At 42.2% G+C, this 25,016-nt stretch overlaps 1 protein-coding gene across 1 annotated transcript in view; it reads right to left on the bottom strand.

Annotated features, from left to right (window-relative positions):
- kcnq3 (potassium voltage-gated channel, KQT-like subfamily, member 3) overlaps positions 1-25,016 on the bottom strand; it is a 438,332-nt gene that overhangs the window by 46,367 nt on the left and 366,949 nt on the right. Inside the window, exon 11 of the mRNA XM_073043231.1 lies at positions 16,848-16,942. Coding sequence (XP_072899332.1) covers positions 16,848-16,942 — 95 coding nt within the window. The remainder of the gene's footprint in view (positions 1-16,847; positions 16,943-25,016) is intronic.

Genomic DNA, 25,016 nt, shown 5'->3' with positions numbered 1-25,016 from the left:
ACGCTGTCTAGTGGCCACCCCTTCCTTTTCTGCCTGTGTAGCCTTTACCTGCGGTGTGGCCAACTCACTGAACGTGCTATTCATGACTTTCTCAGCATCGCGGATGCTCCAGTATGAATCCAATTGCAGCTCCAGACGCTCAATGCGGTCTGCCAGAAGCTGCAATTGGACACACTTCCTGCACACATAGTCGTCAGGGACACTGGAAGTATCCCTGATTTCCCACATGCTGCAGGATGAACAAACCATGGGGCTGATCTCAGCTGCCATGACCTACCCAATACTTGCCTCAACTTTTGAAACTTTCTCCTTTGAAAGGAACTTACCCGGCCTTACCTCACTTGGAGTGAAGCTCGTCCTCAGCCTCTTCTCGTCGAAGCCTCTCGAGTCAAAGCCTCAAATCTCCACTCCTTCACTGGCCCACTCACTCACTGGCCACTTTCCGAAAGAATTACGAAAGTGTTGCTCAAAACTCAACCTTGCTGACTATTTCAGGCAGTTCAATCCTATATAAGACCATTAGACATAGGGGTAGAATTAGGCCATTCAGCCCTTTGAGCCTGTCCTGCCATTCTATTATGGCTGATTTATTATCTCCTTTAACCCCATGTTCCTGCCTTCTCCCTTTGATATCTGTTCTAATCAAGAACCTATCCAACTTCCACTTTAAATATCTCTAATTACTTGGCCTCCATTGCTGCCCCGGGCAATGAATTCCACAGATTCACCACCCTCTGGCTAAAGAAATTTCTCCCCATCTCTGTTCTAGAGGGTCGTCCTGTATTTTGAGGTGATGCCCTCATGTCCTAGACTCCTCCACTATAGGAATCATATAAATAGTGCATAAATAGATCACTCGCATACCTTTTTATTTCTCATTAATGTATGATCTAATAATTAATTGTGATACAAATCGTGTGTTTCCTTTAAGATCAGAAGCAGATCATAGACCTCCTATTTTTAAACACAATACTTGCTCAACATTTTTTAAAGTATTATTCAGGTGTCCATGCATAAGGGATTATCAATATGTGGCAAATCAAAATTGAATCTAATTACCATCCCTCTCCCTATATGTTCTGAACCCTTTAGAGGAAACTCTGAATAGATCTCACTCTGCAGCACAGTTTCCCCTGAGTTCTTGCTGATGTCAAGTTCCTTCACACATGGCAAGCAAGCACTAGAAGCTCTGGCCTGTGGCAGGCAGAGGCAGACATCGAAAGACACGGATTGTAGAGGAGATCTGCTGGTTATAATGAATCAACAATGGACATATTGCTGTGCTCCCACCTCAGCGAGTGATTCACTTCCCCAAGGTACTTACTCATCCTCAGCATTACAGCCTGCAAACTTAGGCTTTGTTGGTTCTGAGTCAGAACACTATCTGTTCATCTTGTCATTATCACTTTGCTGCCCTTGGGAACTTGCTATATGCAAACTAACTGCAGCATTTTCTTACATTACCATAGTGGCTGTGCCTCAGAACTCCACATTAGCTTCGGGATGTTCTGATGTCAGTTTACTGACAATTCAAGGATAAGTGGGAGAGGAAACTGTGAAAAGAACATGAAGAATCTTCATATAGACATCAGGACAGTGAAATGTGTAAAATTCAGTAGATTTTGTAGTATAAAAAAGCATGTTATTTATATATGGTCATTTGGTCAGAAACCTTAAAGCAGGTTGTTATGGTAGAACTGACAGTTCCCAGGGAAGACTGGATTGAGGAGGCATTTGAATGCAAGAAAGCCAAATACCAGAAGCTCGTAAAGCAGTGACAGCGACAGGGGTGGAGGGCTCGATGTGAGCCCATAGAGGAGGGGTGCAGAGGTTTTGCTGGCTGCTCGCTGTGCAGAACCTACTCTCCCTTGGCATTACAGAGGCTGCAAAAGATAAACAGTCATCAGGACCATCACGGAGGCTGCTGAGTGATCCTCCAGATGACTATGGATGAAGAGGTCTTGGCATTACAGAGGCTGCAAAAGATAAACAGTCATCAGGACCATCACGGAGGCTGCTGAGTGATCCTCCAGATGACTATGGATGAAGAGGTCTGACCTGTGGACCAGTGTTGCTGGGACACAAGCCCGGGGCCTGACCAATCCTGGCTGGGTCACCTGGGTGAGAGTGTCTGATGTTCAAAGACCTGAAACACCCGATGACCCCAGGTTACATCACTGATGATGTGTTCCAGCACATTCTAGGGTGTATCTCAGCATCATATTGTGTGGGATTAATGAATGCTGCCATTTAGATATCATCACAGAAAGCTAACTTGCAGACTGACACTTAATTATTAAAGGTGAATGGAACACTGGCCATGTTGTAGGAGAAATGCACTACAAACATGGGAAGTCACAACAATAGGTTATTTAGAACATAAACATAGAAAAGTACAACACAGGAACAGCCCGTTCAGCCCACGATGTTGTGCCGATCCAATTAAATTAGCAATCAAATGGGCAATCTAACTAATCACTCTGCCTACACCATGTGCATATCCTTCCATGTTCCCTCCCATTCATGTGTCTATTCACAAAGTCTCTTAAAAATCTCTCACCTCTACCACCACTCTAGGCTGCATCGCAGGCCCCCACAACTCTCTGTGAAAAATACTTGCCACTCACATCTCATTTGAAATTACCCCCTCTCACCTTAAATCCAGATTCTGGTTGGTTTTAAAGGATTTGATCTACAGTATGAAGCTCAGTGCAAGGTTGAAGAGTTTAGCTTAAAAGCACCTTTTACAAAAACATCTAGACATAAGGAACTCTGGTTTCGTATATTTCAACCCTGAGGAAATGAGACTGTCCACCTACTCTATCTATGCTTTTCATGATCTTACAAACCTCAATCAGATCTCCCCTCAGCCTCAGTCACTCCAGAGAAAACAGCCCAAGTTTGTCCAGCCTTGTTTTATAGCACGTTCTTCAATCCAGGCAGCATCCTGGTAAAACTCTCTGCACCTTCTTCAAAGATTTAACATCCTTCCTTTAATGGAGAGATTAGAACTGTATGCAATACTCCGGATGCAACCAAAATAGGGTTTTATAAAGCTGCAACATAACTCAGTGCCTCGACTAATAAAGGCAAGCATGCCATATGCCTTCTTAACCACCCTATCAACCTGTTAGCCACTTTCAGGGAGCTATGAAATTAGGCTCCAGAATCCCTGTGTTTATCAGCACTGATAAGAGACTTGCCCTGACCAGTGTGCAGTCTCTTTATATGTGAGCCATCAGAGTACAACACATTTGTTCAGGTTAAGGATGATCATGGGTTTCTCCCATCAGTTCCTTGATTACAGAAGCATAAAATGGAACTTAATAGGATAGAGGGTACAATGTTGCCCCTAGTAGGGCAACCTAGAACTAGAAGTGTATTGTACTAAATAGACCACTCAGTTAAGACTAAAACAAAGAAGCATTTCTTTTCTCTGCGGATTAGAAATGTTTACAATTTTCTTCCAAAGAGTGCTTGGGATACTGTTATTGAGCATATTCACAGACAGCTTGGTATTTGGAATACAGGATTAAGGAGATCGTGCAGGAAAGTGGAGTTGAGATCAACAATCAGATCAACCTGATTTTATTCACAGGGAAGGCATGGGCAAACATGGCCTACCCTGATCATGTTCCTTATGTCTAGACGTTCCTGTAAAAGTTGGTTTTGAGTCTTGCACTGAGTTTCATACTGTGCACCAAATCACTTAAAATAAGATGTGGCCAATTTGTGTGGCTAGTTTATGCAACCAAACTCTGGGTATGTTTTCAGACCATATTTTGTCTTCTCCAAAACTCTCCAGGCTGAACTTGGTATGAACTCCAATTTAACTCCTGTTTCCTGTATGACATCTCAGTCCTCTTGCACTATACCTCTCAGCTGTAATTTTCAGGTTCCTCAGAGGAACTCTCTCCAAACACACATAATAAATCTACTAATCTGGCAAAAGCAGCCCTTTGCTCCGTGATTGATGCTGGTGATTTCAGACATTAAACACCCCGGGTAAAAACAGAAACTGTCGGAAAAGCTCAGTGGTGCATACAGCACGTGCAGTGAGAGGAGAATTAAAGTTTCAGGGCAATGACCTTTCAGGGATACATTTTGAAATTTTCTTCTTAAATCTCTGTTTTTATCCTACCTACAGAATTCACATCAGAAGACACCAATCACGCAGCTAATCACCACCCAAACCTCTCTCCTTCCTCCTCCAGTCTTCTCACATCCACCACCTCCCCTCAATAAGCTTTAAATAACTGAGTAAATCTCGATAGTTTATGATATAAGCGATCAAGCATAATAAAAGTGCAAAATATTACAGTTCCATCACAAATATAAACACATTTTCTGTAACAGATGGTTTTAAATTATGCTGTGTGATACTGATACCTCGACCAGCGGCTCATTTGCATATTTCCCTCTAAATATTAATGAAGCTTAAGTCCCTGAACAAAGTAACAGAAGTGAAACTTTACAGGAAAGTGCACAATGTATCCTGGACCTGATTTTCCTGCAGGACCTGCCCAGGGTAAGTGCTGATATAATGCATTTACCGAATCTGTACCTGTAGGAGTAATCTTACAGACTAACACCTCCTGATGCTGACGAGGCAAACAGAGAGTAAAACCATGGCCTGAAACAATGAAATAGATCACATGAGAGGGCTAAATAGCTGGCCAGCAAAAACCACACAGACCAGTAACATAGAAACACACCTCCCTCCATACAGCTCCATTTTTAATGTAGGTCAAAGTATTGCAATGGTCCTAAAATCCTTTGCTATTTGGCAAATGAATGTCTTTGCAAATCCCGTGACAGGATGTGTGGTTATGACCCAACTGCAGAGAGAGAGCCACTGAAGTGGATCAACAGTTCACTGACTTTAATGGAAACCGTGCAGAAAATAAGAGAAAATAAGCAATAAACTCTAGGGCCATTAACTGGAACTGTCAAACTGAGCCAACGCCAAGACAATGGCTTGGTCATAGGAGCCTAATGCTAATTAAATACTGCGTTCCTTAGCGGCATCAGGCTAAATGATAGTCTTTTTTCCCCAGAACAAGGACAACAGTAAGTAGTAAGTTTAGAACTTGCTCTGTTTTTGGTCAAATCTCAACAAGACTGCAATGAGAGGAGGGGAGTTAAATATCACTGCAATGAAACGCTAATTGGCTGGAATGCGCATAGTCGCGAGAGGGATTGGCAAACCTGCTCCACAGCCCATCTGGGAAGACATGCAGACTGTGGTTGTTAAAGAAATCCCTTCCCCAGACGTCAGAAACCTATGCCTGCCAGAAGTGCCGGATGAGAGACTTGTCCAGGATGTTATTGGCGGGAACACAAGAATATTTCTCAGGCACATACCCCTCCTAATCCATGAGATACTGGACCCTGCCCTGCACCTGGCAAGAAGCCAGGAGGCACCACACGGACTAGACTAGGGAGCCATCCAACAAGTGGGGGGGGGGGGGAGACTGGAGTAAGGAGGGAGATTATCACCAGTTTCAGCTCTGAATCATGGAACACTGGGTGGATCTTCATCAACGATGGTAGGCATAATCTATAGGAGTCCTTGTTGATAGCCCTCTCCACTATGAATGGTCCCATGTAGCTTGGGGCCAATGCAGCTCTCGACTTTCAAGGGGAGATCCCTAGATGCCAGCCAGACTTCCTCCCCTGGCACGACAGGCCTCACTGATCAGCCGATCATCCTGCTGGACATGTTGCTTCTGAGCACACAGCAGAGAAGCCCTGGCCCATCTCCACGTGTGTTTGTAACGTTGGACCAACTGCTCACCAGCAGAAACTCCCACGTCAATATCCAGATTAGGGAAGAGTGGTAGCTGGAAGCCTTTCTGGCATTCAAAGGGGGATAGGCCAGTGGAGGATGACTGGATTTTATTGTGGACGTTTCTGCTCAAACCAGTTGGGAGCTCCAGGATGTGGGATTGGAAGAGGCAAGGCAGAAAAGGGTAGTTTCCAGCTGCTGATTCACTTTCTCAGTCTGGCCATTAGATTGGGAGTGGAGATCAGATACGAAGCTGTTCATTACACACTGTGACTTTCAGGCAGATCCCTGTATTCAGTCTCCACTGGAAGGCAGCGATGAGGGATCTCATCTCCACTGCAAGCATGCAGAGCTTCACTGCATAGTCCCTCGCTGACCTTGTTGCAGGTCTAAGAGTGGGTGGGAAGCCTCCTGACCTTGTACTGGAATGTCAAAAACCCTCTTAAACTCAACAACAAACTGTTATACCTAGTTTTTTTCTCGTTTATATGATATTTGTATCATTCATGATTTGGGAAGACTTAACTATATTGTACTTATTGCTTGTGTATCCTTTTATGTTCATTTTAATTTTGTAATTTTGTAATCCCAATGACTATGCATTAATCTTATCATGTTGATATTAATAAAAAGATTGAAAAAGAAAAGATTTTAGTTTCTCCTCTGTACGTTTGCTTTGGACTGGGCTTGTGTTCTGAGAGTATCTGTCACACAAGGAGCTGCATGGCAAACAATTCTTCTTCTGGTTCCTCTCTGCACTTGACACCAACGTACAGATGAGCCTAGACACACGCAGTGGTACTCAGTAGCATTGCATGTGCATACGCTGAATGTAACATCTGTAATTCTCATCTGAGGCCCAGGGGCAGTAAAAGACATTAAGGTGTAAGCAGCTCTTTCAGTTTATGTATCAGGGTTCCACTAAAAGGGACCTCTCTGAGCGGCTACCAGACCACAGTGTCTGGTACTTGGAAGCTGCCCTTTTGAATAACATACTTTTGTAATCTGACAGAGCTCTCTTAGACTCCCCTACACATACTCCCTCAGATTGAGAAGTGGTGGTCCAAACAATTCTACCTCTTCCTCTCTCTCTCTCACACACGGCCCCAATCAGTAATATATCAATGTGCACTGCCAACCAACTCCTGCATGACGCCCACCCATTATTATTTGTGGCACGTGGCCAAGTGTTTAAGGTGTTGGTCTAGTGATCTGAAGGTCACTAGTTTGAGTCTTAGCTGAGGCAGCATGTTGTGTCCTTGAGCAAGGCACTTAAACACACATTGCTCTGCAATGACACCAGTGCCAAGTTGTATGGGTCCTAATACCCTTCTCTTGGACAACATCGGTGATGTGGAGAGGAGAGACTTGCAGCATGGGCAACTGCTGGTCCTCCATACAACCTTGCCCAGGCCTCAGTCATCATCGAAAATTGATGGACAGCCGAAGAGAGAAGAAGAGATTATTTTGCTGGTTCTACTCTTCAACCCACTGTGAGCATCAACCTTCTGGTGGACCCTTGCCACTGATCCTCTTATTGATCTTTCACTGAAGACCGTCCCCAACTGATACCAATATGCTGAAACTGGAGAGGGTTCAAAGGAGGTTCACAAAAATGATTCCAGGATTAAACAGCTTGTCGTATGAAGAACGTTTGATGGTTCTGGGCCTGTGTTCACTGGATTTCAGAAGAATGAGGGGTGACCTATCAAATAGTGAAAGGCCTTCAATGTCTGTAGTGAGATGCTGAAGATGTTCTATAGGTCAGTTGTGGAGAGCGCCCTCTTCTTTGTGGTGGCGTGTTGGGGAGGAAGCATTAAGAAGAGGGACGCCTCACGTCTTAATAAGCTGGTAAGGAAGGCGGGCTCTGTCGTGGGCAAAGTACTGGAGAGTTTAACGTTGGTAGCTGAGCGAAGGGCGCTGAGTAGGCTACGGTCAATTATGGATAACTCTGAACATCCTCTACATAGCACCATCCAGAGACAGAGAAGCAGTTTCAGTGACAGGTTACTATCGATGCAATGCTCCTCAGACAGGATGAAGAGGTCAATACTCCCCAATGCCATTAGGCTTTACAATTCTACCGCCAGGACTTAAGAACTTTTTAAAAGCTATTATTAATGCTTTTTGAGACGGTGATTTAGATGCATATCATATTTTTTTTTACTGAGTTAAGTATTGTATGTAATTAGTTTTGCTACAACAAGTGTATGGGACATTGGAAAAAAAGTTGAATTTCCCCATGGGGATGAATAAAGTATCTATCTATCTATCTATCTATCTTAATAAAGTGGATGTGGAGAGGATGTTTCCTATGATTGTAGTCCAGAGGACTCAGCTTCAGAATAGAGGGGCATCCTTTTAGAACAGAGATAAGGAGTAAATTGTTCAGCCAGAGAGTGGTAAACCTGTGGAATTCATTGCCACAGGCAGCTACGTAGGCCAGGTCTTTATGGACAGTATATTAAAGGCAGACATTGGTAGATTCTTGATTGTTCAGGGCATGAAGAGGTATGCAGGGAAGGCAGGAGTTTGGGGCTGAGAGGAAAAATGGATCAGCCGTGATGAAATGGCAGAGCAGACTTGATAGGCCAAATGGCCTAATTCTGTTCCTATATCTTATGGTTTTGTGTAGGATCCAGATTTCAAACTTCAGAAGGTTCTGCAAAAGGTTGTTCAATATATCAGCTAGTTCTGGCTATTTACTAATTGAAATGTTCTTTTCCTTGGCTTTAGTGAATAGGCAGTCCACTTTGGCTCTCAATTCCACTTTGGGTTTAATCCCCAATTACTTCAAGACAGTATATGTAAAATTGTCTTCTGACTCATAACTACCCTTCTAACATTATCAGCCTAAATTAAGTTTGCCACCCAATGAATGACACTGGGCAGACAAAAGGAACCAACTATTCTTTTTAACTTTTAGAGTTAAGGGAGTTTGTGATCTGCGTGCATTGAGCAGAACTGGTGCTGTACTTCCTTACACTTCAGCCCCATCATGGTCCAAGTGTCAAAAAGTTGAATTTGTAAATCTTTCATGAGTTTTTAATATTAATTAATTAAAATTAAGTAATTTCATCCTAACACATAATAACTAATAAATATGATAATAAATAATACATCATAATGAATTAAATGCATTGATTTAACTTTTCCATGAGTTTGTGGCAAAGAGGGTACAGATCTTTTTGCTAAGACTAAGAGCAGCATGACCTTAAAGCTTCGCAGACTTTCCACCATGGAAAATTTGGCATTATGGAGTTGATTGGCTGTGTCTAGTTCAGACTCTAAACAATACCTAAAACAGTTGAGAAAGAATTACGTACAAATGTTTATGGTGGTGAGTTTTCGATTTTGTATATTGATAACTGCGGATTTCATGCTTTCCTGCTACACACATCGGGATGTAAAATTAGCAGTTGGTTAGTTTCATCTCAACGATAGTAAAATGAAACTAAGAAATATCTATTAATTAACATTTACATAAAATAGTGAAGATTTTTAAATTCCATTTATATTTCACGTTTTTATTGTATGTAAATAGGCACATTTTTTGTGTTTCTAAATACGTTGGCATTTCCATTATGTGTGATAGTGCAAAGTTGTATTAACAGTCAATTAAACATTGCATAGATTTGCAAGCATTTTGCCTTCAAGTTTTCCCTGTGACCTATGGTACTCATGGGATTAGTGGTGTTTAAATCACTTCTGGTGAAGCAGAAAATATTAAGTTTATAATTACAGAAATTGACTTTATTGCATGCCTGTTTCAGATTAGGCCAGGCACGAAGTTCTATTTTAACTGGTCTAATCTGAAACAAGCTTGGAATACTGACTATCTTTATTTTGTTGCTTTTTTATTTGTTCTGATATACATTCTGATGTTTTGGTGTAATGTTTAATGTAATGTAATTTAATTTAATGTAATTTACACCCTGCAGTCAATCATAATAAACTGAGGTAGCATGCCTGATCAAATGGTGCCCTGTTACATTCACCTCAATTTTGAGAGGCTTGTTAAAGACTACATCTGCAGCATGCTACCACTCACACTGGAGCCCCTACAAATGGCCTACTGACGGAACCGGTCTACCGATAGTGGCACAGCCACAGCACTACACACCATCCTCAGTCACCTGGAGAAGATGAATACATACCTTAGAATGCTGTTCCTGGACTACAGTTCAGCACTTAACACCATAATTCCCTCCAATCTTGACCAGAAGTTCAGCGACCTCGGCCTGCACCCCACTTTGCACAGCTGGATCCTAGACTTCCTATCAGATTGCTGATGAGTAGTTAGGATGGGTTCCCTCACCTCTGCCCCCTGACTCTCAACACAGCTGCCCCCCAGTGTTGTGTCCTGAGTCCCCTTCTCTACTCCCTTTACACCCATGACTGTGCTGCCACACACAGCCCAAATCTGCTGATCAAATTTGTAGATGACATTGATCGGCCTTATTTCTAGCGGTGACGAGACAGCCTACAGAGGAGAGTCTGACACCCCAACACAGTGGTGCCAGGATAACAACCTCTCCCTCAATATCCCAAAAATACAGGAGCCGATTTTAGATTACAGGAGGAACAGAGACAGGCTCGCCCTGATCAACATCAATGGGTCTGCAGTTGAGGGGGTGAGTCGTTTCCAGATCCTCGGTATACGCATCACTAAAGATTTTACCTGGACTGTACACACTGGCTGTAGGGCAAAAAGAACACAACAGTAAGGGAACAGGCGCAGAAGAAGTTTGGCATGAGCCCTCAGATCCTCACGACCTTCTGCAGGGGCACCACTGGGAGCATCCTGACTGGCCGTATCACTGCCTGGTATAGTAACTGCACCAACCTTGATCACTGGGCACTGCAGAGAGTGGTATGGACAGCCCAGCACATCTGTGAATGTGAACGTTCCTCCATTGAGGACATTTATAGCAGCAGGTGCTTAAAGAAGGCCTGGAAGATCATCAGGGACACTAGTCACCCCAAACATAAACTGTTTCAGCTGCTTCTGTCTGGCAAACGGTACCGCAGCATTAAAACCAGGACCAACAGGCTCCGGGACAGCTTCTTTCTATAAGCCATTAGACTTTTAAATTCACGTGGCTGTACACTGTGACGGAGTCATAACACAAAGAGTTTTACTCCCTCACATTGTGGGATGGAGATAGATTTAAATAAATTTAAATTCATATTCAATTCAAAGTGAGGCCTCTCCAGTGCTTTATAAAGTCTCAACATTACATCCTTGCTTTTATATTCTAGTTCTCTTGAGATGAATGCTAACATTGCATTTACCTTCCTCACCACTGACTCAACCTGCAAATGAATCTTTAGGGTATCCTGCACAAGGACTCCCAAGTCCATTTGCACCTCAGATTTTTGTATTTTAGAAAATAGTGAACCATTTAATTTCTTCTACCAAAGTGCATGACCACACACTCCCCAACACCGTATTCCAGCTGCCACCTCATTGCCCATTCTCCTAATCTGTCTAAGTCCTACTGTAGCCTCTCTACTTCCTCAAAACTCCCTACCCCTCCACCTATCTTCATATTGTCTAGAAAATTCCACCATCTAAATCATTGATCTATAACGTAAAAAGAATCGGTCCCAACACAGAACCCTGTGGAACACCAATAGTTACAAGCAGCCAGTCAGAAAAGGCTCCATTTATTTCTACTCTGCATCCTGCCAAACAGCCACTGCTTTACCCATGCTAAAATCTTTCCTGTAATACCATGGGCTTGTAGCTTGTTAACCAGCCTCATAAGCCTGTAAGACATAGCAGCAGAATTAGGGCATTCAGCCCCTCTGCCATTCCGTCATGGCTGATCCCAGATCCCACTCAACCCCATGTACCTGCCTTTTCGCCATATCCTTTGATGCCCTGATCGATCAGGAAATTATCAACACCCGCCTTAAATATATGCACGGACTTGGCAAAGCATTCACAGACATACTACTCTCTGCCTAAAAAAATTCCTCCTTACCTCTGTTCCAAATGGTCACCCCTCAATTTTGAGGTTGTGCCCTCTAGTTCTGAATATCTCTACCATAGGAAACATTCTCTCCACATCCACCTTATCTAGTTCTTTCAACATTTGGTAGGTTTCAATGAGATCTCCCCGCATTCTTCTAAATTCCAGTGATTACAGGCTCTAAGTTGTCAAACGCTCCTCATATGTTAACCCCTTCATTCCCAGAATCATCCTCAGGTGTGGCACCTTGCCAAAAACCTTCTGAAAATCCAAGTACACAACATCAACCAATTCTCCTTTGTCTATCCTGCTTATTATTTCTTAAAAGGATTTCAGGAGATTTGTCAGACAAGATTTTCCCTTTGAGAAGCCATGCTGACCATGCCCGATTTTGTTATGTGCCTCCAAGTACCTCGAAACCACATCCTTAACAATCGACTCCAACATCTGCCCAATCACTGAGGTCAGACTAACTGGATTGGCATCTCTCTCTTCTTGAAGAGTGAATTAACATTTGTAATTTTTGTCTTCTGGAACCATTCCAGAATCTAGTGATTCTTGAAAGATCATTGCTACTGCCTCCACAATCTCCTCAGCCCCTTCTTTCAGAACCCTGGAGTGTACACCATCTGGTGCAGGTGACTTATCTATCTTCATAGTTTCCCAAGAACCTTTCCCCTAGTTATGGTACCTTCACACAGTTCATGACCACTGACACCTGGAACTTCTACCATACTGCTAGCATATTCTCACAGTGAAGACTGATGCAAAATTCTTTTTCAGTTCATCTGCCATTTCCTTCTCCCCCATTACTACCCCTCTGGCATTATTTTCCAGCAATCCAATATCCACTCTAGCTTCTCTTTTACACTTTATATATCTGAAGAATCTTTTGGCATCGTCTTTAATATCCTTGGCTAATTTACTTTCATATTCAACGTTACCTTCTTAAATACTTTTTTTTAGTTGCCTTCTGTAGGTATTTAAAAGCTTCCCAATCCTCTAACTTCCCACTAGTTTTAGCTCTATTATATCCCCTCTCTTTGGCTTTTATGTTGGCTTTGACTTCCCTTGTTAGCCATGGTTGTGTTATCCTGCCTTTAGAAAACTTCTTTCTCTTTGGGATGTATATATCCTGTGCTTTCCAAATTACTTCCAGAAATTCCAGCCATTGCTGCTCTGCCGTCATCCTTGCTAGTTCTCAATTCGGCCCAACTCTTCCCTCCTGCCTCTGTAATTGCCTTTACTCCACTGTAATACTGATACGTCTGACTTTATCTTCCCCTTCTCAAATTTCAGGGTAAATTCAATCATATTAAGATCTCTTATAAATCCCTAAGGGTTCTTTTACCTTAAGCTCTCTAATCAATTCCAGTTTATTGCAGAGCATCTAATCCAGAATAATTGATCCCCTAGTGGGCTCAACCATGAGCTACTCTAAAAAGCCATCTTGTAGACAATCTAGAAATTCTCCCTCTTGGAATCCAGTACCAACCTGATTTTCTCAATCTACCCACATATTGAAATCCCACAAGACCATTGTAGCATTGCCCCTTTTGCATGCATTTTCTACCTCCCGGTGTAACTTGTAGACCACATCCTGACTACAATTTGGGGGTCTGTACATTACTCCCATTATGGTCTTTTTACCTTTGCGGTTTCTTAGCTCTACTCACAATTATTCAACACCTATCAACCCTATGTCACTTCGTTCTAATGATTTGATTTCATTTTCTACCAACAATGCAACACTAGTCCCTTTGTCTTCCTGACTGCCCATTTGATACAATGTGTACCCTTGGACATGAAGCTCTCAGCTATAATCTTCTTTCAGCCATGATTCAGTGATGCCTACAACATCATATATGCTCATCTTCAGCACTATCACTCCGGGTCCCATCCCTCTGCCAGATTAGTTTAAATTCTCCCGAACAACTCTAGTCAAGGATATTGGCCCCCTCGGGTACAGATGTAATCCGTCCCTTTTGTACAGGTCATACATTCCTTAGCCACGCATTCACTGCCAAAATCATCCTATTCCTACTCTCACTGGCATGTGGCACAGGCAGCAATCCAGAAGCTACTACCATGGAAGCCCTGTTTGCCAGTTTTCTACCTAGCTCACTAAGATCTCTCTTCAGGACCGCCTCACCTTGTCTACCTATGTCATGGTACTAATATGCACCAAGACTTCTGCTGCTCACCTTTGCCCTTGAGAATGCCATGGACACAATCGGAGGCATCCCTGATTCTAGCACCAGGGAGCAACAAAGCATCTGGGTGTCTCTATCGATCTCACAGAACCTTGTCTCTGTTCCTCTGACTAAAGAATCTCCTATCAGTACTGCAGTCCTTTTCACTTCTCTGTTCTTCTGAGGGAAAGAACCAGACTCGGTGTCAGAGACCAGGTCGCTGTGATTCCCCCACCCTGTAGGTCAACCCTCTCAACAGCATCTAGAGTTGTATACTGATTGTTGAGGGAATGGCCACAGGTGTACTCTCCACTGGCCGTGTATTTCCCCTCCTTCTCCTGACAGTCACCCAGTTACCTGTCTCCTGCAACCCAGGGGTGACTACCTCCCTGTAGTTCCACTCTATCACCTCCTCATTCTCCCATATGAGTCAAAGGTCATCAAGCCGCAGCTCCAGTTTCTTATTACGTTCTCTCAGGAGCTGCAACTCAGTGCATCTGGTGCAGTTGTGTTTATCTGGGAGATTGGACGTCTCCCAGACTTCCCACATCCAACACACAGTACAGAACAGTTCCCCTGGAGCCACTCTCACTAATCTACTATGCCTTAACAGATGAGGGATGAACAAATAAGGACCGAGAGAGTAACTTAAAAGATACTTTGCCTCATCTAAACCTGATCTCACCTAAGCTTGATAAGCCAAAGCCACACTAAAGACTGGCACGCTCACAAGAATGGCCATTCCATTTGCACTTGAATTATTTTTATTGACCCTTTCTAATGAATCACTCTTGCTGATTGGTCATTCCTCAACTCAGAGAAACTGTGGTAAAACTCAGCCTTTAAGGTCTCAATCACAATCCTGTTTAAAAATTGGCTCTTTTTACGCACCCCTGATGTGGATTGACCAACTCCAAGGAAACTGGATTGAAGCTTTGTACTTTAAATCTTGAACACGAACCTGACTGAAAGTTAGCTTATTTTACGCACTGCCTCTTGCAGATTGGTCACTCCTCAACTCAGAGAAACTGCCACAAGACTCTACCTTTAAAATTTTGATTGCCACCCTGATTAAAAAGTAGCTCTTTTTACACACCCCTGATATGGATTGTCCAACATGGTGGGCTCCTGCACACCAGCAGGGCCTGCTGGGCCAGAACAAGCCCTGTCCATGTAATGGACTTTAGCTGCTGTTAAAGCCCTGACCATTGGAATTAAAGAATTAAAGAATTAAAATCCTTTAACAATTATTAAAAAGCAAAACAAATCAGTTAAAATATCAAAAATACTTTAAAATAATAAGCAAACAGAACTCAGAAAAGCATATTACCTTACACTTACCCTTCTCCATCATAGGCTTATTTCTCCTTTTGAATGCTTGAATGACTGGGCTTACATTTCCTGCAGAAGGTCTAACTTGCTACAGGGTCACCAAGTATTTATCGTGAGGAATTCAGCAAAACTGTGCACTGACTCTGGACTTTAGCCCATCAGCAGAACTGGCCAACAAGTTTGGACTTACCTATTTCTGTAGGACTCCTAAACTTACTGACACTTACATTGTTAAGTACAGGCATTTCACAGACATGACCTTTCCCAGAATTGATGGGTTATGATGATAGATCTGCCAAAATACTAATCCACAATTTACCTTTACAAAAATGATGCTGGTCTGTGGAAGCTTTCCAGTGTCTTACCATTTTATCATGTAAAATTGAACAGGTGAGACCCTTATGTGGCCTGTTGAGATTGGCATATTTGTGAGACCCTCAAACTTCGAATCACAAAAAGATGTTTAAGTGATTCACATAACCTAATTATGCATATTTATGCATCTCCATCATCTAACTAGTTGATCCACTCTCTTCCCTGTCCATTGCTACTCTTCTCATAACCTCGGAAAAGCGGACCAGCCAAACCTTCATCAGTTTTGTTTTAAATTGTATTTAAAGATAAAAATCTAACTCTTACGTGGGAGTTGTTTAAGTCTGATGTTGCTGTAAAGTAGCTGGGGTTGGATTTCAGCAGAGCTCTCCTAGTCATAGACTGCACTGCTGATGAGCACGTACACTTTTCCTGGGATTTCAGCCAAAGGAAAGGCAGAAGATCCAAATATCATTTTAGCTTTCTAATTCTGGAAGCCAATTGTTCAAATGGACCTAAATGCATTGTTAAATTAAAATTAGTTTTAATGTTGGAATAACTTCCAAACACATGATTAAACTTTAAATTCCTTTCATAACTTCCCTTAATAAGCTTTATCTTTCCCTTCAACATCCCTCCCACAACACAACACAACTAATGAAGAATATTGCAGTTTTTAAGTCAAGTTTTCAGCTGGCCATCCCAACTCTGTGACAGATCTAACCTTATTTGACTAAAAGACCAAGCCTTCTAACAGATCTGAATTACTAAATTGCTCAAGCTTATTTTTATTTTGCTGAAGGACATTAATTTGGCAGAACTTAAGAATAAAATAAAGACAATTGTGAGCTTTCAGAGCTTTAACTTCTCAAATTTTGAGAGAGTTTTTATTTTATATCTGAGAATCCCTGTTCATTTATATTTAAAATTAATCGGATTGTTATAACTGATCACAATTGAGACAGACAAGAAACTATAAATTGAACAAAACATATAGTAAACATGTGGAAAATGAGCGACCCATGTACCTACTTTTTCAGGTATTCAAGGCCTTCAAAACTGGCTTCCATGTTGCTACGCAAACTGAATTTTCATCAGGAGCATAATAGCGCCATGCACACTAAAGTTTTAAGATAAGTGATCAATTTGGGAAGGGAATGAAAGCAAAAAAATAATAGTAAATAAAATGTCAGTTAATTATGCATTTTATGTTTGTACAGTAGAACTGAGCAATGGCGTACATGCCTGAAGAAAGAAACTGAAATGATACTTTCGTAGTATCTCCATGTGGCAGCAAGATCATTCCTGTTGAGATTGGTGGCATAAAATCTCCAGGCAGTCTGTAACAAAACAAAAAGATGGAAAAGAGATTTTTTAAAGGATAATCTCAATCATTGCTATTCTCTGCAATTTCTCCTTTACGGATTCAGAAATTTAACGTCTTGTGCCTGTATCTTTACCAGCTATTCTCCCATGGGATTGCAACCACCACAGGGCACAAATTAGAACATTCTGATTGCCTAGATTTCTGAACGTAGCTCCAATATAATTCCAGGAGAAAATTACCAACTTAATCTGCACCATGTTCACTACCCAGAATATTCACACGTTCCACCACGGACATTTGGTAGCTCCAGTGTGTACTATCTTCAAAATTACACATACTCACCATATGCCTTCTTGAAAAGCAATTTCCACATCCGTAAACTCCTGTCACCTAAATGGGCTAAGGCAACAGGCACATGGAAACAGCATTACCTGCAGATCATGCATCTTCATCAATGCTGGAACCATTTTACAGCATGTGATACCATCTTCATTACACAGACTACAGCAGCTCACCGCTGCCTTCTTCATAATAATCAGGTATGGGTAATAAATGCTGTCACTGCCTTAATGCCCAAGTACAATGAGAAATACTGAAGAAAATTCAAATAGCCACATATCAAACTGAAACAAAAAGAACACTGTGACACAAAGCCCTCAACTTAAGAAAACCTGTAAGTAGCGGCAAATAATTTGACTGTCCAAAGTAACAAGAGATAAACAACACTGGTGTATGGGAATTCTTGTGTCATTTTCAACATTAAAATGAAGTGTTTTGGTCAAAAATAACTGCTCCTTCCAGCGTAGATTGTAGATATCAAGGCAGTTAAAGCTACTATAGCTGCTGGGGTGTTTGGAACCCTCAGGATCTCTGCGATGGAAATTACATTTTGCCCCATTGATTATAAAATTAAAACTGTTCCTTGAGAAGGCAATATTGTTTTGGATCCAGACATGCCAGTGCTGAATCAGGCTAATATGAAGGAAACAGCAATTGAATCCAGAATTTTCTGTGCTAAAGAATGTTGCCTTGATTTCTAGAAGTTATAATTCTGACCAGATCTTGAGCTGTCACCTTTGTTTTTAAGTCCAGTTTAGGAGTCTGATTCCAGCTCTGCATATATATATCTGTGTTTCTGCACATTTGTCTGCATAGATTTATACATGTACGCGCGCGCGCGTGTGTATCTGTCTGTACACAGGGAGCTATGTGCAGTGTGCAACGTCTGTAACATATTAAATCTTATCAGTTTTTCAGGGTTTTGAAAAGTTTAAATTAGAATCAAGTTCAGTCTAATTTGATGAATATTAAATACTAAAGGCTAATGAATTTTTGAGCTTCCTGACATTTTGCACCTTTTCATGGTGGTTTTATTATTCCAGAGAGAGATTGTCAAACCAGATTTAGAATCACCAAGCAGCTTGTGTGGAAATCGTAAGTGCAGGCACGCGAGTATTTCTAATAGATAACCACTGCCATCACCAGGATATTCATGGTATTACTACAAAATAAGAGCCCTTCCCTTGGACAACATCGGTGGCGTGGAGAGGGGAGACTTGCAAGCTTGGGCAACTGCCGGTCTTCCATAAAAAAAACCCTTGCCCAGGCTTGTGCCCTGGAAACTTTCCAAGGCACAAATCCATGGTCGATCGAGACTAATGGAGGCCTACCTACTACCTACCAACTAAGAGAAATTGGAAATGTTGTTAAAACTAAAATAATACAATCAAATATAAATGAGATGAGCCAGCAACACTAAAGAGAAGGTAGTTTGCATTATTTCTGATGAAGGGTACACCTAACAATATCACAAACAATTTCCCCCTTATTCTTCGTTTTTATCTTTGCAACTCCAGAAAACAATTATGATAAAACACACAAAGTGCTGGAGGAAATCAGCAGGCCAGGCAGCATCTATGGAAAAGAGTAAACAGTCGACGTTTCCGGCCGAGACCCTTCATCAGGGCTGGATCGGCTCATAACGTTGACTGTTTGCTCTTTTCCAGAGATGCTGACTGCCCTGCTGAGTTCCTCCAGCACTTTGTGTGTGTTGCTCGGATTTACAGCATCTGCAGATTTTCTCTGGTGTGTGAAACAAATATTGTTTACTAAATTGTGAATTTATCACAAAATGTGAAAATGAAGAGTAGGAAGCCCAAATTCAACATTTATTTGAACAGAGTATTGAGGCTTGGCTGCTGCATTCACTAAATCTTATTACGTTAGAGACATATTGTTTCTTTAAGATTGGGGAGGTAGTGGGGATAAGCTCTCACTACCTATTAAGTCCAGCCCCTGGCTTTCAACTATGGCTTAGCTACTAAGCTTAGTGAAACCATTTCTACTGACAAGAGAAGGGGCAAAGGCCAGTTACTGGAGCTTTAAAACCAGTTGCTTCATGCAGATGGGGCTCTCAGCTTTGGTTGGCAGCTGATCTAGGAGATTACTCTGATCTCCAGCATCTGCTGCCGTTGGGGAAGGCTTTGGGAGTAAACTCCTTTGGGAGTAAATCTGGAGTAATTCCGGATTGAGGAGAAATCAGGAATTGGGGTCCCTAAGGCAGTCCTGTGTTGAGTTCAATGCTGATTGGAAACTCTTGCGATGCCGCTGGTGCCAAACTCTATCAATCTCTGCAGTTGCTTTGGATTCATCAGCAGTGTGGAGATGGGAAGCCTGTTGCCTGGGCAACAGCTTGCTCTCCATATTGTATCGTACTGCACAGGCCTTGGGCACTGGCTTGCATATCCACGAAGAAAGCGAGGACGCAATATCCATGGTTGACCCCGACCAACAGAGAGCCTCAGTGCAGAGGCACAGTGAGATATAGGACTGGGTGAATTGGGAGTGATCATCAGGGGAAGTCTGACAGGTGAGATTTTCAGGAAGAGGAGGGCCGATTTAGCCAGCTCCCCTACTGAACTTGGCAGGTATTAAAGTAAACAAGTACATTATTCTTGGAAGGAAAGCTTAATATGAACAAATCAAAACATGGTGTTTTGAAAGGCAAAAAGAAATCCTCATGCTCCAGGTTTTTATTTTCCCCTTTTACTGATCCTGATGGCCAACATTCAGCATAAGAAAATGGGAGCAAGAGAGAGTCAAGAGTGGACATTAGGTCAGTTAAAAATCATGTGGTGAAGTACTAATGAGAAACAAGGAAATGGTGGAGGAACAAATCATGAACTTTGCATCAACCCTCACAGTGGAAGCAACAGCAACGTGCCAGAAATTCAAGAGAATCGGGGATAGAGTTAAGTGTGGCCATTCATAACAGGAGTAGGTGCAAGAGAAGCTGAAAGACTTCAAGATGGATAAATTACCACCAACCTAGATAACTGCAACAACACTTCCCTACTTCTAAACTTCAACCTTCCTGAAATCATGGCCAATACACCATTTGTCTGCCTACTGTATCTGCCAGCCAGCTGTCATTGATTCGTGAATAACAATACCAAGATCCCTCTGTACACCACTCATCTGCAATGTTTCTTCATTTAGATAATAGCCTGCTTTTAGATTCTTCCTACTGCAGCCTCTCACTTCCCCATTAGACGTTATCTAAAGGACTGGAGGACTCTACCCCAGGGAATTAAAACTGCCCAAAGCATCACCAGCACCAGTCTACCCACCATCATGGACATACTGCCTGCAGAGAAAGGTGCTGGAAAAAGGCCAGCGATATCATGAAGGATCCCACCCATCCTGCATAAGGGATATTTGTCCTAATCCTGTCAAGGAAGAGGCTATGCAGCATGCATGCCAGGACCACTAGACTCAAAAACAGTTACTTCCCCCAAGCCTTCCACCCATTAACCCACCCAATCACACCCCACCCCCCATCACTGCTACACCTGATGTCACTTTATGTACACTAAATCAGGATATAAATAGCAGTTGCATGTACATTTTACATTGTGTTTTATAGGATTGATTTTATATTTACATACAGTTTAATTTTTTGCTTTTTTATTGTGTCCTTTATGCTTATTGTGTTTTTTATGCTGCATCAAATCCTGAGTAATAATCATCTAATTTGCCTTTACACTTGTGAAGAAAGGCAACAAACAATTTTGAATCTTGAGTCTGCCATGTTTTGGTCCATTCACTCAACCAATCTCTATCCTAATGCAGGGTTCTAATATCCTCATCTCTACATGACCCCCCCCCCCCCCACCTGTTTTTATGTCTTCAACAGACTTTGATATCTTACACTCAGCTCCCTTCTCCAGGTAATGAATGTAAAGCATTAAGAACTGAGGGCCACAAAATGGTCCTTGGGGCACTGCAGTCTGCAAAAGGCCTATTTATCTCACAGTCATGCAATAAACATCCTTCAATCCATGCAGAGGGAAAGGAAATATTGGTTTGTGGAAGTTTTAGGAAATTAACTTAATTTTTTTGACTGAAGATGCTGTGATTTAGAGCAAAACACAAACTTCTGGAGGAACTCAGACAGTCGAGCAGCATCTGTGGAGGGAAAGGAATTGTTGACATTTCAGGTCAAGAACCTGCATCGGGTCTGAAAGTGGAGAAAAGGTAGCTGCTAGAAAGAGGGCGAAGGGAGGAGTGAGGTTGAGCCAGTAGGTGGGGAGGGGGGTGGTGTAAGAGATGATGGGTAAGTGAGCCAGCTTGGAGAGGAGGAGTTGGGACACAGAATCAGCTCGGCGATAGATGGAAACAAACAAGGGAAAAATAATAGAGCTAGGCAAGTGGGTGGGAGGGGGAGGGTGAAGATGAAGACAGAGGTTAGAAGATGATTTGCAGGGACACAAAGACGACAAGTCCTGGAATCTGAGAAGTAAGAGGGAATAGGTGAAGAGGGGGTCTGGTGGGTGAAGTGCGTGGGCAATTAGTGAGTGGCTAGGAGAGGGAGGAGGACAAACAGGGGTGATGGGGTACAGGGGGGTGACGGTAGAGGAAAGTGAACAAAAGCGGGCAGACCAGGAAAGGACTGCAAGGAGAGACAGTGGGGTTTACAGGAAGTGCTCCTGGTTAATGCAGGTTTCTTTAAAAAGAGCACAACAATGTGGAAAAGTAATATCTGCTAATTAACCTATAAAAATAAACAATTGTAAATTAGGCATGAGTAATTCAATTAGTATAACAAGATGCATCAATTAAGCAATAACGTGCATCTACAAGGACAAGATATAAAACAATGAAAGGCTGCAGAGATGAATTGACTCCTGTCCCAGGTTGGAATGCCATTCTGCATTCCAGGGATCAAGCCTTTATGAGTCACTGCTGAGGTAAGGATGCTGAAGGAACCGATTGCCCCATCATCAGACATTTGGACAGTGAGTAGGAAATGCAAGAATTTGAAGCATGTGCTGCTTGCAACCTGATGCTCAGGATCAGAGACTGGTGGGGGTAATAACACCTTCAAGGAGGTGTAGAGCTGTAGTGGTCAAGGGGGGTTGCAGAATTAGATGCAAACAAATGTTTCTGTAACTCTTAACACAAGGACCCAATGCCAAGGCACAGGATACCAGAGTGTGTACAGAATATTCTGCAGCAAGGCGGACAAAAAGCCAGAGGTGATGGTTCACATTGAAGCAATTAACATGGGAATGGAGAAGAAGGTGGGTGGGGGGGGGGGCTAAGGTTTTATTTCTAACAGGTGGAGAGTCAGGAGCTTCAATTTTAAAATGTAATCTCGAGATTACTTCCAGTGCTGTGTGGCAGAAAGAATAGGAATAGGAAAGTCAGGCAGATTAATGTGCAGTTGAGGACATAGTTCCCAAGGATGATCATAGAGACCCATGCAATTATACAGCATGGAGAGGGGTACACAACCACCCACTTACAGCATTCCACATTAATCCTGTTGTTTACAGTATAATTCCCATTCTTTCATCCACACCCTTGAGATTCTACCACCCACCCTCATTCTAACCACCAACCTGCATGTGTTCATGATGTGGGAGGGAACTGGAGCACTGTAGGAAACTCATATAGTCACATTGAGAACATGTCAACTCCACCTAGACCAGGGGTTGCTAATGTGGGGTCTATGGACCCCTTGCTTAGTGGTATTGGTCCACGGCATAAAAAAAAGTTGGGAACCCCTAGATACTACCCAAAGTCAGGATTGAACAGGTCTCTAGCACTGAGGCACCACTTCTGCTAGCTGGATCACCCTTTAGATTCATTTTCCTGGAATGTTAGGACCATATCTGTGGTAGGAAGATAGATGGGCTGCACCTTCATAGGAATGTAACCCTTATCGTGGGGAAATTGACTTGATGGGTTGGTGATGGTTTCATTTTTTATGGAAAAAATACCACACTTAATATTTGGAAAAGGGGATAAAGTCATTAGAGTAAGAAGAAATATAATATTAGCTGAGTGGAAATTAAGAGATTACAAGAAAGAGAGTTAGAGTGTATGTGAGCAAAAGCACAAAGTGTAGCAAACTGTTTGCTGAGTTGCAAATGTAAATGAGAACCGGTTGTGGTTCTTAATGAGAAACGTTTCAACACAAAGGGAGGATTAGGTATTAAGAATTGCTGACTACAAAGTATTGGCTGAGAGTGTGGTTTGAGTATTGGCTGAGATTGATTAGGAAACATTGTAGTTTGGGGGAGAGGGAATGTAAGAAACTGTATCAGGGTAGGCCATTCGGCCCCATGGCTGCTCTTTTACCCCAAAGCCACCTTCCTGCACTAACCCTCTATTCCTTGATTCCCTTAATATCTAAAAATACATTGATCTTATGGTGTGAGCCTCTACCCCTTCCAAAGATCCACTGCTGTCCAGGTGCAGACATTTCTCGTTGACTCTGTCCTCCCATTTACTATTGAATGCACTTCTTGTACAATAAGATGGACGCTTGACAGCATAATTTACTTCATCGTGGCCTTGAACTTTATTGTCTGTCTGTAACACACTTCCCTTCTAACTGTAACACTGAATGCTGCATTCATTTATTGCTTTTCCCTTGCGCTATGTTGACATACTAATGTTATGTATGAAAACAACATATTTACTGTACTTCAATACATGTGACAAATATAAACCAACTCTTGTTTTGATCGTATGAGCCCTCAATCATGACAGCCCTTCCAGGGGAAACATCATCTTGGCTTCTCCTTCCATAATACTCATTCCTCTAAAGTAAAAATTGTATAAGCTCATTCTCAGTTTTACTTAGGGTCTGCTAAATCTGTATAATCTCCTCAAAGAACATAGTGTTTCTCTTGTATGCTAAATCACAGGTTACTGGGAAGCAGATACAGCAGGAACAATCCTGATTTGAACTTTTTAACGGGAAGACCAGCCTTAGTAACTTCACAGGGATTAAACTGAATCAATGGTAGGTAGAATATAAAATATAATTAAACAATGGGGATCCTAGAAAGAGGAGAAGGGCCAGGTATATTCTTAATATTTGGATATGTACATGGAGAGGAGGGGCTTGGAGGACCATGGGCCAAATGTGAGCAATTGGGACTAACGGGGGGGGGGGGGGGGGGTCAATAGTTGGGCAGCACGGATTTGTTGGGTCAAAGGTCCTGTTTCCAAGCTGCCCTACTCTACGACCCTACGACATATCCATTCGACGGAAAGGCACTGCAACAATGTGGAGCTCTCTGAGATGATGAAAGAGAGAATGTTGAAGCAGAAAATGGGGTGTATGACACATCAGATAGATACGAAAAAGGGCCGCCATTTCCTACTGCCAAAGGACACACATTTAAAGTGACTGGTGGTATGAGGAAATTTGTTTTTAACCCAGTGAGTTGTTATGATCTAGAGAGCAATTCCTGATGATTTGACTGTGGTTTACAAAATATGGAGATTTGAAGGCAAGAGTCAGCAGAATCATGGAAAAAGAAAAGGAGAAGGAAATTGATGATAATGCTCTACAAAAAACTGGATGCACTTGGTGGGTGGAAGAGCTTCCTTTTTTGAGATTTTGTCACCTTTAAATTTAGTTTTTACTTCATTCTAATTTAAAACCCAAACAATGTTGATTGGAGATGTGCCTGGACTGGGTGGAAGCAAATACTATTCATCTTGAGTTGAAATAAGGATGTGTGGGAAGTGGGAGAAAGCAGGGAAGAAATCTTTTGGACTATGCAAAA

The sequence above is a fragment of the Hemitrygon akajei genome, chromosome 1 (genome assembly GCF_048418815.1).
Source record: "Hemitrygon akajei chromosome 1, sHemAka1.3, whole genome shotgun sequence".
Classification (NCBI taxonomy): Eukaryota; Metazoa; Chordata; class Chondrichthyes; order Myliobatiformes; family Dasyatidae; genus Hemitrygon; species Hemitrygon akajei.
Note: the sequence above shows the minus strand (reverse complement) of the source record. Positions and strands in the feature narration are given on the sequence as shown.